Below are 13233 nucleotides of genomic sequence, written 5' to 3'. Positions count from 1 at the left end.
TTTTAGTCAGAGATGGACTTACATGTTCCACTTATCACAGGACTTATGTTCATTTTCTAAATGAGAGATCCTTACTTACATGCTCAACTTCTTAATGAGAAATGGATTTGTTTTTTGGGATGCCTCAAGGTTTTGGCTCATACGATTGAAAAAATCCAAATCTTTGTCTTTATAACTGGCGTGCTTTGTTATCAAATGTCTCTGTAATTTAGAAGGCTTCAGGCTTTCGCTAGCAGCTCGTTGCATAGCACACACAACGGCTTTTGCTCACCATTCTTCACGCAATATGTGAAACCATATTTAAGAAATGCCGGGTCGTACACCCGTATATATTTCTTATTCGGTTCTTCAGAAGAAGACGTATCTGAGCTGGTACTCGGTTTACACTCGGATTTTCTTTTGACTGTTAAAATTTCTCCATTTTATTTTGTCTATTCTCGACTCTTCTCTACTTTTCACCGGTCATGTCAGTGTAAATGTCAGAACTGGGAGCAGGGATTCCCTAATGGACAGAGGGAGCATGGCTAGTGGAAAAAAGGTTAACATTTAGAATTTGTCTCGCGACCCTTTCAGAAACTCCCGCGACCCAAATTTGGGTTGCGACCCAAGGGTTGAGAACCGCTGCGCTAGACTTTTACTTTTTTGGGCCCGCAACTTCTCCGCACCCCCCTTGCCCTTGCGCTTTTGTTTCTCCTTCCTAATCCACATATTTTTGGCTCTGAGCCACTGCATCTGACACAAGAAACAGAGGGGGAGGGGTGGAGCCTGTTAAGAGATGTGATTGGGCCAGCCCAGTGTCTGTATGGAAAATGAACCAATGGGCCGCTGTTCCTGCTTTATGGGCCGGTTGTTAGCCAATTTTAAGTTTATAAAAAAAAATATATATATATTTATGTATCATATCGGCCCCAAGTGTTCAGGCCTGGTCAGTAATGTTTGCTGTTGTTCCTCCACAGTAAAGCGTGAGAATGCCCCCACTCCTCCCTCCAAGCCTGCCATGACCGAAGAGGAGTTGGACAAGAAATCAAACGCCATCATCGAAGAATACCTCCACATAAATGACATGAAGGTATGCAACCGCAGGACCTCACAGAAACACTACACAGAAACATACGGTTGAGTACATTCACATTGCCATGCTCAATGTGACATGTCTCATTCTCTCTCACACACACACATCCTCAGGTATACATGCAACCACTCCCTTAAACACAAAGATCGCACACAAGCACAAATGGTATTTCTCAACTAAAAAAGACCTGAAAGACGTGTTATTGATTCCTTTTCTCTCTCGGGCTGTAGGAGGCGCTGCAGTGTGTGGCAGAATTGAACAGCGGCTCGCTACTGTTTGTGTTTGTGCGGAACGGTGTGGAGTCTACCCTGGAGCGTAGCACCATTGCCAGGCAACACATGGGCCTGCTGCTGCATCAGCTCTACAAATATGGCTCTCTGACTGCTCAGCAATATTACCAGGGGTGAGACAGCTGTGTGTGTGGGAAAAGATGCGAAACGTCTGTTTTAAATATAATGCCGTGTGAGGTAATAATAAAAAAAATTCTAAGGAGACCTGGGTGTTGGGGGGGGGGGGGGATCATAGGCTACAAGAGATCCTGGAGGTAGCCGAGGACATGGCCATAGACATCCCCCACATCTGGCTCTACCTGGCTGAACTCATCACTCCGATGCTCCATGAGGGAGGCATCCCCATGGGACAGCTGTTCAGGTGAGACCAAGGCTGCACATGCGCAGCTGCACTCGGGAAAGGCCTACACACTGTGCTTTGAGATGCCGCTTACACAGAAAATTGTGTATCAGCAGTAAATAAATAAGTCCCTGTCCGTGTGCAGGGAGATCTCCAAGCCCTTGGTGCCTCTGGGTAAAGCAGGTGTTCTGCTAGTTGAGATGCTCAGTCTCCTCTGCAAAGAAATGGTATGTGTGACTTCACCTCAAATACCAAATTAATGACAGTCGTCCATACATACTAATGATGAATGCTTTTACAAATGGACTGAACATGCAGTACAGTGTGTGTGTGAACACAGTATTAACAATGTCTGTCTGTGTGTGTGTGTGTGTGTTAGACCCACAAGAAGGTTGGTGGACAGTGGAGAGAAGGAGGGCTGAGCTGGAGTGACTTCCTTGCCAAAGACGAGGACATCAACAAGTTTGTCACTGAACAGGTCAGAACCGTGTGTCCACGCCTCTTTCTGCATCACGCCAGTCAATTGGATAATATTTGTGACAGGTGCTGGTATTTAGTCCGCATTTAGTTCATGGTAGTTTCCGTTAGAGGGCCGTATTTTAACGATCTGAAACGCAAGTAACTTTGTGGGCGGAACTCGGGCGCTGTTGCTATTATTCCGGCGGTAGTGCTTGAAGTGGAGAAAAAAAGGTGCCGGTACTCTCTTGCATTGGCAAATCATTATGAAATTTGAGATTTCTACAGTGAAAAACAAAACTTGGAGATATTGCTGGTACAACAACAATTTATTGTTAGCCTATTTATTAACAACATAAATGCATAGCCTCTGGAACATATTTTATCAGGGGGGTGGCTTAATGTTGCGGCAGGGACGGACTGGGAGTAAAAATAGGCCCTGGACTTTTATCCAGACCAGCCAACCAGAACCGGCCCCCGTATACGCCACCACAGCTGCCTGCTAATGCATGCATAGTCTGTGTTTGATGTGATGCTAGTTCGGGAGTTCGATACTTAAAGGCCAACTTTTTTGGCCTTTATTTGAGCGCAAAATAGTTTTTTGAGCTTTGTGTAAAATAAAAATGGCCGTTTTTTAATTGGTAAAACCTTGTCTAGTGAAAGTGATGTCTTTTTTTCTCTTTATTTTTCAGCCCCACCCTTACGTTTCTTATCCTGGTTTTCCATTGTTATTCTTCTCCCGGTGTTCCCGATGGCCAGTCCGCTACTGCGGGGCTATTCCGCGGTGGTGGATTTTAAAGTCATATCATTTTTAATTCTCGTGCTGTCAGGGGGTGCTGCAGCACCCTCAGCACCCCTAGTTCCCGCAGCCATACATAAATGTATGTATTTATTTAAACAAGTTTGAAGCTCATGATTCGCAGCCTACCCGATGTTTATGGATGGACTTGGACCTCTGTTGACGTGTCTGGCTCTGGCACACGCGTTCTTTTAGTGCCTTTCTGAAGCCAGGCTAACATAATTACTTACAAACGAAAGTCGTTTAGTTTCTAGGTTTGAAAGCAGCAGTGAAAAATCTGTTTCACTCAGGCATCAGCTGATGCTGTCTAGATAACTTTTTCGAATCTAGCGTACCAGCACGCAAGAAAAGGTGCCGGTACACTTAAGAGTTAAATGTAGAGGTGCCGGTACTGTGTACCGGTGAGTACTGGCCCACTTCGAGCACTGACCGGCGGGATAAATGACTTTTGCGCCCGACGCAAATCTAAAATGGGTTGGTCTGAAGTAGCTACATTACGCATAGGTGTGGTTTGGGCGTAACGTGCAATAAACCAATCAGAGCGTTATCTCACATTCTCTTTAAAAGCAGGCGCGCTTGTTCAATGGCGGTTGCAATATAATTAATATTATAATGGCGGATTTGCCAGGCGCACGCGAGCGGTTCATAGCTGAGGAGACCGATGTTCTCGTCAGGGCCGTAAAAGACAGAGAAGTGACATTGTATGGGAATGGGAGAAACCCACCTAAATTAGCTTTGGTTAAACAGGCGTGTTTACCATTACTTTCTACTGTTACCATTACTGCAATTAGCCTGAATAATTTGGGTAAATGTGTATGGGAGTCAGATGGCTGAGTGGTTAGGGAATCGGGCTATTAATCAGAAGGTTGCCGGTTCGATTCCCGGCCATGCAAATGATGTTGTGTCCTTGGGAAGGCACTTCACCCTACTTTCCTTGGGGGGAATGTCCCTGTACTTACTGTAGTCGCTCTGGATAAGAGTGTCTGCTAAATGACTAAATGTAAATGTAATGTACACTAGATGTATGCCTTTTTTCACATCTTCATCCACATCCACAACGATTTCCCTCGTGTGGTAATATTTTTCCTTGTAATTATGTATGATTTGTAAAAATGGGAATTGTTGCATCTTTGTAGATGAGAGAAGCACAGTGTATGTGCGTTGTGCACACACTACATTATGGCCAAGCATGCGTCCTTAAAATAGCATCTGAATAACGTGCCGTTTTTCCTGGTATGTCCTCTATGTTGATTGTGGCGGCCCGCCACGGCTAATTTTCTGCCGCCACGGTATCAGAAATAGGGCTGTACAAAATTGTAGGCCATATATCAGCAGTGATTGTTAGAGTGCATGTCAGAGAATAGTACGGACACGTGCTTCACACCGCAGATTGCGTGTGTGCGTCCTTGAGAACTGTAAGTCGTATAACTTATGTTGTCAGTTCATTTAAGCCTGTTATTGCAGGGCTCAACATTAAGATTTTTTGGCACTGGCCCCACCGGGCCAGTGGGTTTGAAACTTACTGGCCCCAAGACTATTTTTACTGGCCCCCCCTCCAAAAGTTGTAATTTATCATTGTTACAACAAAAGCAAAGACTTATAAGTTGTGTTATTCTGTTATTAATGTTTAACCATTTATTAAACACATCCTGGATATAAAAAGAACAAAAATGAAATCACATTTCTAGTGATAAAAAATAAAAAGGTAATAGTCAGCAAAACAATTGACTTTTAACCTCAAACATGACTCGCTCTCTTCCCTGCTGACAGCCATCTCTGCACAACTCTGTCTGGCTGAAACTGAAACCTCTGGTCCCTCAATGCTAATATATAAAAGCTTCCATAGCATTTCATCAGTATGATACCGAGTACCCAAGTCGACGCCATTCTTCTACTGCAGTTCAATAGCCTGGGGGAACGAGGCGAACAGCTGGCCCCGTCTTAATTACGTGATATGCCGTTGTTATATAAGTTGTGCAATAACACGATGGGCATCTACATTTAAATTCCTGACCAGCATGGTCAACGGCCTGGAAGATGGATTTTCAACCATCCGCTTAACGCTAGCTGTCACGCAAACCAGGTGCTGTCTGCGAGCATGGCTGGTCAAGGATTGTTTTAGAAAATTGTCGGTGCCTGTGTAAAAAGATCCACTTTTGTCTGCTTTAGACGGGGACAGACGACACAGTGCATCTTCGTTCCATAAAAAAAGTTGCTTCCGTTTGAGCTCGTAGCTCTACTTTGCTTAGCCTGGCTCTGCCCACCTACGTACTTCCGCTCAATTTAGATTTTGCTTCTGTACTAGGTTTGGCCATGAGGTACGTAAGTCAGATGTCTCCGGTTAATTTTCTACCGGCCAATCAGCGAACAGTGAGTGGCTGAGAATGATGACGTTGATGTTGTGCGCTAGTTTGTGTTGTAGTTCCGTAATGGCGGCGGAGAAAGATGCGAGCGAAGCCATTCGGTCCGTTGTAGCAACGCTGCCGAATATCCATAAGCTAAAGCCGGATCAAGAACAAGTTTTTCTGGGTTTTGTTGGTGGCCATGATGTTGTGGCCCTCCTCCCCACGGGGTTCGGGAACAGTTTGATTTTCCAGCTACGGCAGCTAGCTCTGTTACAGTAGTGGTGAAGGAATTGGATAAGGCGAACGCTAGCGATTGGTTATGGCAGATCAGAGTGGCTCTGGTTAGATCCAATAGTTTTAAACTTCAACAGAGTACCCGCCTACAAGGAAGTCAACGTTTGTCAATGGAGCGAGGCCAGACTCTGTACAAATGAATTGTACGAGAGTCTGTTTAGGACCAGGCTATACTTTGCTGCCATCTTCACTTTATTGTCTCGCCAGTCTCGCGCCAGTTGTTAAAAAATTTAGCGAGATTAGAGAATTACAATTTGACAACCACTCGTCACTCACTACTCAACTCTTGATTTGCCAACTGTGCGCCCCACGAGCTGCAAAGTTATTTATGCATTTAGCAGATAGCAAAACATATGAAGGATGTTAACTTTTACGATGCGATTTTTTTTTTCAATCAATAATTTGCAGTGGCCCGATCGGGCCAGTGAGTTGCTAGTTTAACTGTCCCGACGTTACTTTTTACTGGCATTTACAATACGTTGTTACGTCAATTATTACATTTACATTTAGTCATTTAGCAGACGCTCTTATCCAGAGCGACTTACAGTAAGTACAGGGACATTCCCCCGAGGCAAGTAGGGTGAAGTGCCTTGCCCAAGGACACAACGTCAGTTGGCATGACCGGGAATCGAACTGGCAACCTTCGGATTACTAGCCCGATTCCCTCACCGCTCAGCCATCTGACTCCCCTGACTCCCTAATTGGCAGCATTTATGCCATTTAGAACATACTTTGAGTGGAAGGTCTCTTTAAGTAGCCTAACCTTATTGCTTTAGGGGAAATAGGACAAAAGTATGTGCAATATGACATTAGTTATTAGACTATTACATTAACGTGCTTCGAAAGATAGGGTTAGGGTTAGAACTTGGTTTCGGCTGGGGATGGGCTTCGGAAAGACAGACCTGCCCCCACTGCTAAAAAAAATCCTAAAGGAAACAGTGAAGTACCTCTTAAATCTGAGAAGATCCCCTTGAAAGCTTTCAAACTTTTTCTACACTTTCTACAGGCAGGTAATTGGTGGAAACAATAACTGGTTAACTCTACCCTCAACCATATGGACATCTGCGCTAACGTAGCTCACAACTGTTTTCGTATAAGGAAGGCATACGGCACATGGCTGTCGATTTTCTACATGTTTAGTACATAACAGCAACAGAAAAACATGAACATGCTTGCCTACATATTGCTAGATGATCACACAGTCCATAAACAGGCCAGATAGATATGAACGGTGTTGTGAATCGACTAGATTGTTTCATTTCCATCATGCGTGTACTCCAAGATAAACAAGTCCATTGCCAATTGTCTTACCAGCAGAGATACATTTGTTAATAGCAGAGGCCACTAATTAGTTTAGTAATAATTTAGTAAACAAACACCACACTTCTGAACCCCAAAACCCAACTAGAAAACAAGCCTACTTTTCTGACAAACTAGTATTGTCATCCTAAAAATTGTTTATTAGAGTGACTTCTTCAAAACCTTTTCCCTCCGAGCATGATTTGAAGATATGAACCTTTTTACCAGCTAGCACGTATCACATTTGTATGTGTGATCTGATCATATGGATGTTTTCCTCATCACAGAAAGTGGAATTCACATTGGGGGAGGAGTTGGAGTCTAAAGAGACCAATGAGAAGAAAGTGTTGAGTGGGGAAGAGCTGAGCAAACAGCTGGACAGACTAATCCAGGACAAAGCCAACAACCAGCGCATAAGAGACTGGGTGGAGGTTTGTGTTTTCGAGACGTGCTAGTTTCTATTATACTCCTGTTGAAGATGATATGTATGCAGGTCTCTAGTCTGGAACAATACACACTCCACTTGCTAACCCTCTCCTCTGCTCAGGCCAATCTGAAGGAGCAGCAGACCGTTTCCAACACATTTGTGCGCACCTTGATGACATCTGTGTGCCAGTCGGCCATCATATGTAAGTATAACAGATAGGGTGGTCACAATACTAGAATTTCAAAATCAATGCCGATACCCAGGAAAACACTCGGTTCTTAATACCATTTTCGATACCATGGGGGGGAAATGACATAAATTAAAGAGGCATACATGTAATAAAACAAAAACATTTGAATAATAAAAACAATAACAACACTATTTTTTAGGTGGCTAATGTAGTGCAAAAGAAATACAGTAACTAGTGGTGGGCATAGATCATTTTTTTAAATCTATCTTAATCTCACTGTAATCTTGGCGTTAATCTAGATTAAAATGGCTCATTTGAATTCCGCCGAAGGCATTCAGACTGTGTGCTACCTAAATAATGACTAAAAGTATGTCTTTGAGAACGGGTTTCTCAAGCCAGGTGGCGCATTAGACCAGGAGCTCATCTCCTGTTTCCAAAATGCATCACAAACTGCTTGAGAAAGCTGTTCTACTATGATAATGCATCACAAACTGCTTGAGAAAGCTGTTCTACTATGATAATTGGTGATGAAAATAAATTATGTTCAATAAGATGTACTTGTGTTTATTAACTGTTTATTAGATTAGTTAGCTTGGCTGATAGAGCTGTGCTGACGGGCTTGCCTCGGTTGCACTCAAACATCGTAGTTTGAGTGCTTGGCCCGGCATCTTCCGCATTAGCTAAGGGATGCTTTGTGTTTAGGTGGTATTTGAGACTGGAAGAACTCCTACAGTAAACTAATTCCGCATAGCACAAGGTACAAACAACCTTAGTCTTGTCGAGGTTTCCATTGGGAAGCTTCTTAAAAATACATTTTCCCTGAAGCAAACCAGACGGCTTCATAGCTGCATCCATGTTAGCACGTCACGTTTGATGTGATAATTTCATACACAAGGCATACACACAGGTTCGAAGACTCGTTCTCGCCCCCTACAGTGCAATTTGGCTAGGTATACATCCACGCTAAAATATCAAGGTGAAAGTCATCATAGCTTGCGTAGTATAGACCCAGCCCCCAACCCAACTTTGAGAATAGATTAACGGCGATATTTTTTTTATCGCTCGATAAGAGTCTCACAAACGGCCCACCACTAACAGTAACATAACTAAGGTGTGTGTGGGTGCGAATCGTGAAGTACCAAAAGATTCCCACCCCTAATATATAAGGTAGTGCCTTAAAAAAACTAAAAAGAACTATATGTTTAGGTAAGAAGCACGGAGTGATACTACTCATAAGCTACACTACGTTTAACGTTTATTAGCTAATGATCAGAGTTTTCTGAGTAAATTGTTGGATTGTTAGACAAGGCCCCCATTTATCAATATCACTTAACCCCTATTCCCACCGGACACGTCTGCCTGGGTGTCGGAGCTCTAGAGTGGGGGGGCAGCTGCCCTCCCACTCTAGAGCCTTGCCCCCCCCAGCTGCCCCCCTAACTTTGGTGATCCAAAAAATTTACTTGTAAAAACAAACCGCCACTATGTCGACAAGCTTCTCAAAACATTGAACTGAACAATACATTTACCGAAAGTGAACATTTTTTTATTTTTATTTTAAAGGTGACATGAAAACTTCACTTTAGGAGGTTATTTAACATTAATATGAGTTCCCCTAGCCTGCCTTTGGTCCCCCAGTGGCTAGAATTTTCGATCGGTGTAAACCAAGCCCTGGGTGTTATTCTCCGCCTTTCAGAAAATGAAAGCTCAATTGCTCTGTTTGAAAATCTCTTTGTTACGTCACAAGGAGGAAGGTTACCTCCCCTCTCTCTGCTTTGCCCGCCCAGATAATCTGGGCCGCCCATAAGAAACTGGGCTACGACCGTGCAAGTGTTTTTATCCTCGAGAGACATCATGACTTGCAAACGAACGAAGCATTACATTTGCTCAGTTTGGATGTACAAAGGAAAACAAAAATATTTTTACAGTTCCTTCATCCAAGCCTCTGAAGACCCAGTGTCTTAATTTGATTTTCTCTGGAAATGCGCCTACACAACTTCTGTTGTAGGCGCATTTGTTTTGTATGTCTGCGCCAAACACTTCAGCCACGACTGTTTCCTCAATTTGAGCTAATACAAAACTGGCCTTGCTGAAATTAAATTCTGGATTAGTACGAACTCCCCTTCGTCCAGCTACTAACCTCGGACAAGTTAACTAACGCTATATCATTTTGTAGCTTTACTGTATATGGTTACCTAGCTTGCTACCCTTAGAATGTGGCTGTAACATTAGCTCTGCAGCTAACAGCTGAGTTACTGTCGCTAATGGAAAGGTAGATAGCATCAAGTATGTGTGTGAATACACATGCTGTAACGTGAGTGTTGTACACTTCTTTGTTATTTGGATAACCGTTCTGCTGTTGGTGTTATGGCGCGCGCGATATCCGCCTTTCCCTCATTGAAATGACTGAGTGTGTACCTCTGCAAACCAGGGTTATCAGATGAGAATGGGCAAATTCGAGGCATCTTACAGCAACGGGGCTACAGCCATTGCGATACATCCATTGTAAACATTAGCGCATGGTTCCGCCCCTCCGCTCCTCATTAGCATTTAAAGCTACAGACACCAAAACAGCGCGTTCTGAGGAAAGCTCCTTGTGGGACTGCTAGTAGTGGCTGTAATTCTGCACCAAGGCTGAATTTCAGGAAAGAGACTTCTGATACAGTATTAGGGGACCACTAAGGCCTATATAAAAGCATCCAAAAACAGCATGTCATGTCTCCTTTAAATGTATTCTTAGCCCCCTGCCCCTCAAATAGTTAAGTCCCTGCATCAAAAGTGCAGAGCGGCGTTCACACAGTCTGGCTCGCACACAGCGAGTCTGCTGCGGTGCGGTGGCACTGCATCCCAGCAAAGACTGGAGCAACTGAGCTGCCCCCGAACCTCTGAAGGTGAAATCAGTTTCCCCAGGTGAAGTTTAAACACACTTAACTTAAAGTTACATTGGTAATGAATGTGATGTATGGTAAAGACGATTCAGCGTCAGCAAAAACAGCGAGTATTACGTTAGCCAAAAGTCAAATCACTCCATTTGTAAGAGCACTCTGCCCTTTGATTAGTTTTGATTTTAGTAAAGACAAGAACAGCTCAATATAAAACTCTTGTTTGTATCCATAACGTTTTACTGATGGTTGCTGTTTCGCCGATGTTACAACACACAATAATACAGCGCCAGTTGGGAGATTGATCATTTTAATATGATTAGCTAAGCAGTCCTATAAAATCCACTTAGGCTACTCTCACATATTGTTTGTGAAACGTTTAGCTGCAAAGCACAACAACCGTCGCCTTAAGCTTTCCTAAAAAAGATGATCATGTCTCATTTGTGGACTAGCCTAATGATAAGTTTTTAATTATAATAAGTAGGCTACTTGAGTATTGTCTGCTGTTTTATACTTGTAGCCTAGTCCACTGCATCTTGGACACGAATATTGTACTTTGAATTTTCATTTAGCTTTTTATACTATTACTTTTTAAAAGATGCACAGTTTTGTTTTGTTTGAACACTGGGCAGGCCTGGAGTGGCCATCGGGAGAATCCCCGGTGGGCCACTACCCGCTCATAAATTGGACCAGCAGATCGCCTGCTTTCTTTTTGTTTTTTCACACCGAATAAAACAGTATGTGTTAAGTTACTATGTGACTGATAAGTAAGCTAATAGGCTACACTAGGTTTAATTTAAATAAGCGCATGATCATCATTAAAAAGTGCAGTTTTCCAGTTCTCGCGCATGCTCTCTTTCTCAAACACAAGTGCGTGTACCAAGGTTGTTGCCATGGAGACAACCATGAACCGTCATTTATTGTTGTGGAGGGAGTTAGCAAGATTAAGCTGATGCGAAAATAATAATATGGATGGGAAAAAGATGCCAGGAGGAACTGAAAAAAGAAAGATCTGTCACTTCATAAATCTAGGTTCCTGCAAGGGTGGGAAAATGTTTTCTCAAAAGCCCCGAATCTTTCAGGTAAAAATTTGGGTTGTAATTTCCCGAAATATAACAATATGAGTCCAACATAATGTTCATATTACATAAAGTTCAAAAAACTATTTTGCACTGAAATTAATGCAAAAAATGTCGCTTGTGCGTGCTCGCATTAATGTGAAGTTCCGATTTCAAATCACATCAAATCCTTGACTAGGTCCTAGGTTCGGGTTAAGCCCTGAATGTTCTACGTATGGCTCGGCCCCTGGTGGGGATCGGCTGGTTTTGGCCATTACACTCCCTTGCTGAAATTTGGTCCCACATTTGGTGAATTCAAAACGCTTGTAGTGTGTAAGGGCATGATTAAACAATAACTACTGTAGTTTAAAAGTATTGTGTTTGTTTTGTTAAAGCCATTCACATATAGGGATTCCCACGTACCGTTTACCCATGCCACCCTGCCAAGACCCCATGCCACCCCTTTGCCACCCCATGTAAAATGTTCTAGATCCGCCACTGGTCCCAGGGCGTTTGCGTACCTTTGCGAGAGATGGGTAGTTTTTCCATTTGACAGAGGTCGCATCCAAGCCATAAGGTAAAATACTGAATAAAAGTCTGAAAATCAGGGGCCTGTTCCAAAAAGTGAGTTTACCAAATAAACGGGAAAGTAACTGACGTGCCTGTCTTAAATTCACTTTATGCAACATGCCGCATGTCACTTAAAAATAAAAACACAGCATTAAAACATTATGTGTAGACTCTCAATCATATTTTACGTAACTACTTCAGTGGCAAAAGGCCAGAAATCAAAGGATTTTACATAATGGATGTTGAGAGATTCATCCTAGAAGTTGAGCAACACTAGTTGAATGACACCACAAATCGCCTACACAAATTTGTATCTCGCAAACTCGCCAATACAGCTGCCTTGAAATGCTGTACAACTAAACCTGGTAACGTTGCAGCTGTAACATGCCGCAGACGCGTCCGGTGTGAATTGAGGTCACGTCAAGGACAGAACAAACTTGTGTCGCAGAAGTAACACGCCGTACACTCCGGTGTGCGTCCGGCGTGAATAGGGGGTTAGGTCCAGTGTGTTGCTCAATATGCAGTAGGCAGGGACGGACTGGAAGTAAAAATAGGCCTTGGACTTTGATCCAGACCGGCCCACCAGAACCGGCCCCGTATACGCCACCAAAGTGCCATGCAAAATATTTTGGCTGATTTGAGCGAAAAATTGTTTTTGGAGCACCAATCTGGCACACTTACAAGAGCAATTAACTGAATAAATGCCAGGTATAGCCTATCGGAGACAGTTGCGGTCTTTACATGTGCCCACCTGCTTCGTTGACCAACCAGCCGGCAAGTCACTTGTGCTAGCAGCAGTAGCAGCTAACGTTACCTCGGCACCTGCTGCGTCTTCGGAGCACTCGGCCTCGTTTCTTCTGGGGAATCACTGGGTGGGAGAGGATCCTCTGTTCTGGTAGTGAGTGGGCCCACTGTGCTAGCTGCAACAGCATTGTCATTCGGTGCCTTTTCATCTCTTGAGTGCCACCTTTTTGGATGTGAACCCAAAGTGTGTGAATGATGCACTCTGGTTAGCTTTCGCTTGCTAGCCATTGACTTCTCAACGTTTCTGTTTGGCGCACAGGACTGGCTGGCTCCGCATGGCAAAAAAAAGGGTGAATAATTCTTTTGATTTCTGAATACTGGACATGGTGAGCTTAAAAACATTTTAGTGACCATTATTGACAATATTTATTTATTTTGAAATAAAATTGAGACCCCCTTTAAATTTTGCT

At 43.3% G+C, this 13233-nt stretch overlaps 1 protein-coding gene across 8 annotated transcripts in view; it reads left to right on the top strand.

Moving 5' to 3' along the window:
- The window catches only part of eif4g1a (eukaryotic translation initiation factor 4 gamma, 1a), a 61284-nt gene that overhangs the window by 35273 nt on the left and 12778 nt on the right, over positions 1-13233 (top strand). For all 8 annotated transcript variants that reach the window (XM_062481659.1, XM_062481665.1, XM_062481662.1 and 5 more), the window contains 7 exons: positions 957-1069; positions 1303-1475; positions 1598-1723; positions 1848-1929; positions 2082-2180; positions 7183-7326; positions 7443-7524. In XM_062481659.1, the coding sequence (XP_062337643.1) occupies positions 957-1069; positions 1303-1475; positions 1598-1723; positions 1848-1929; positions 2082-2180; positions 7183-7326; positions 7443-7524 (819 nt within the window). The remainder of the gene's footprint in view (positions 1-956; positions 1070-1302; positions 1476-1597; positions 1724-1847; positions 1930-2081; positions 2181-7182; positions 7327-7442; positions 7525-13233) is intronic.

The sequence above is a fragment of the Osmerus eperlanus genome, chromosome 16 (genome assembly GCF_963692335.1).
Source record: "Osmerus eperlanus chromosome 16, fOsmEpe2.1, whole genome shotgun sequence".
In the NCBI taxonomy this organism is placed as follows: domain Eukaryota; kingdom Metazoa; phylum Chordata; class Actinopteri; order Osmeriformes; family Osmeridae; genus Osmerus; species Osmerus eperlanus.
This window is presented reverse-complemented; position numbering and strand designations above follow the sequence as displayed.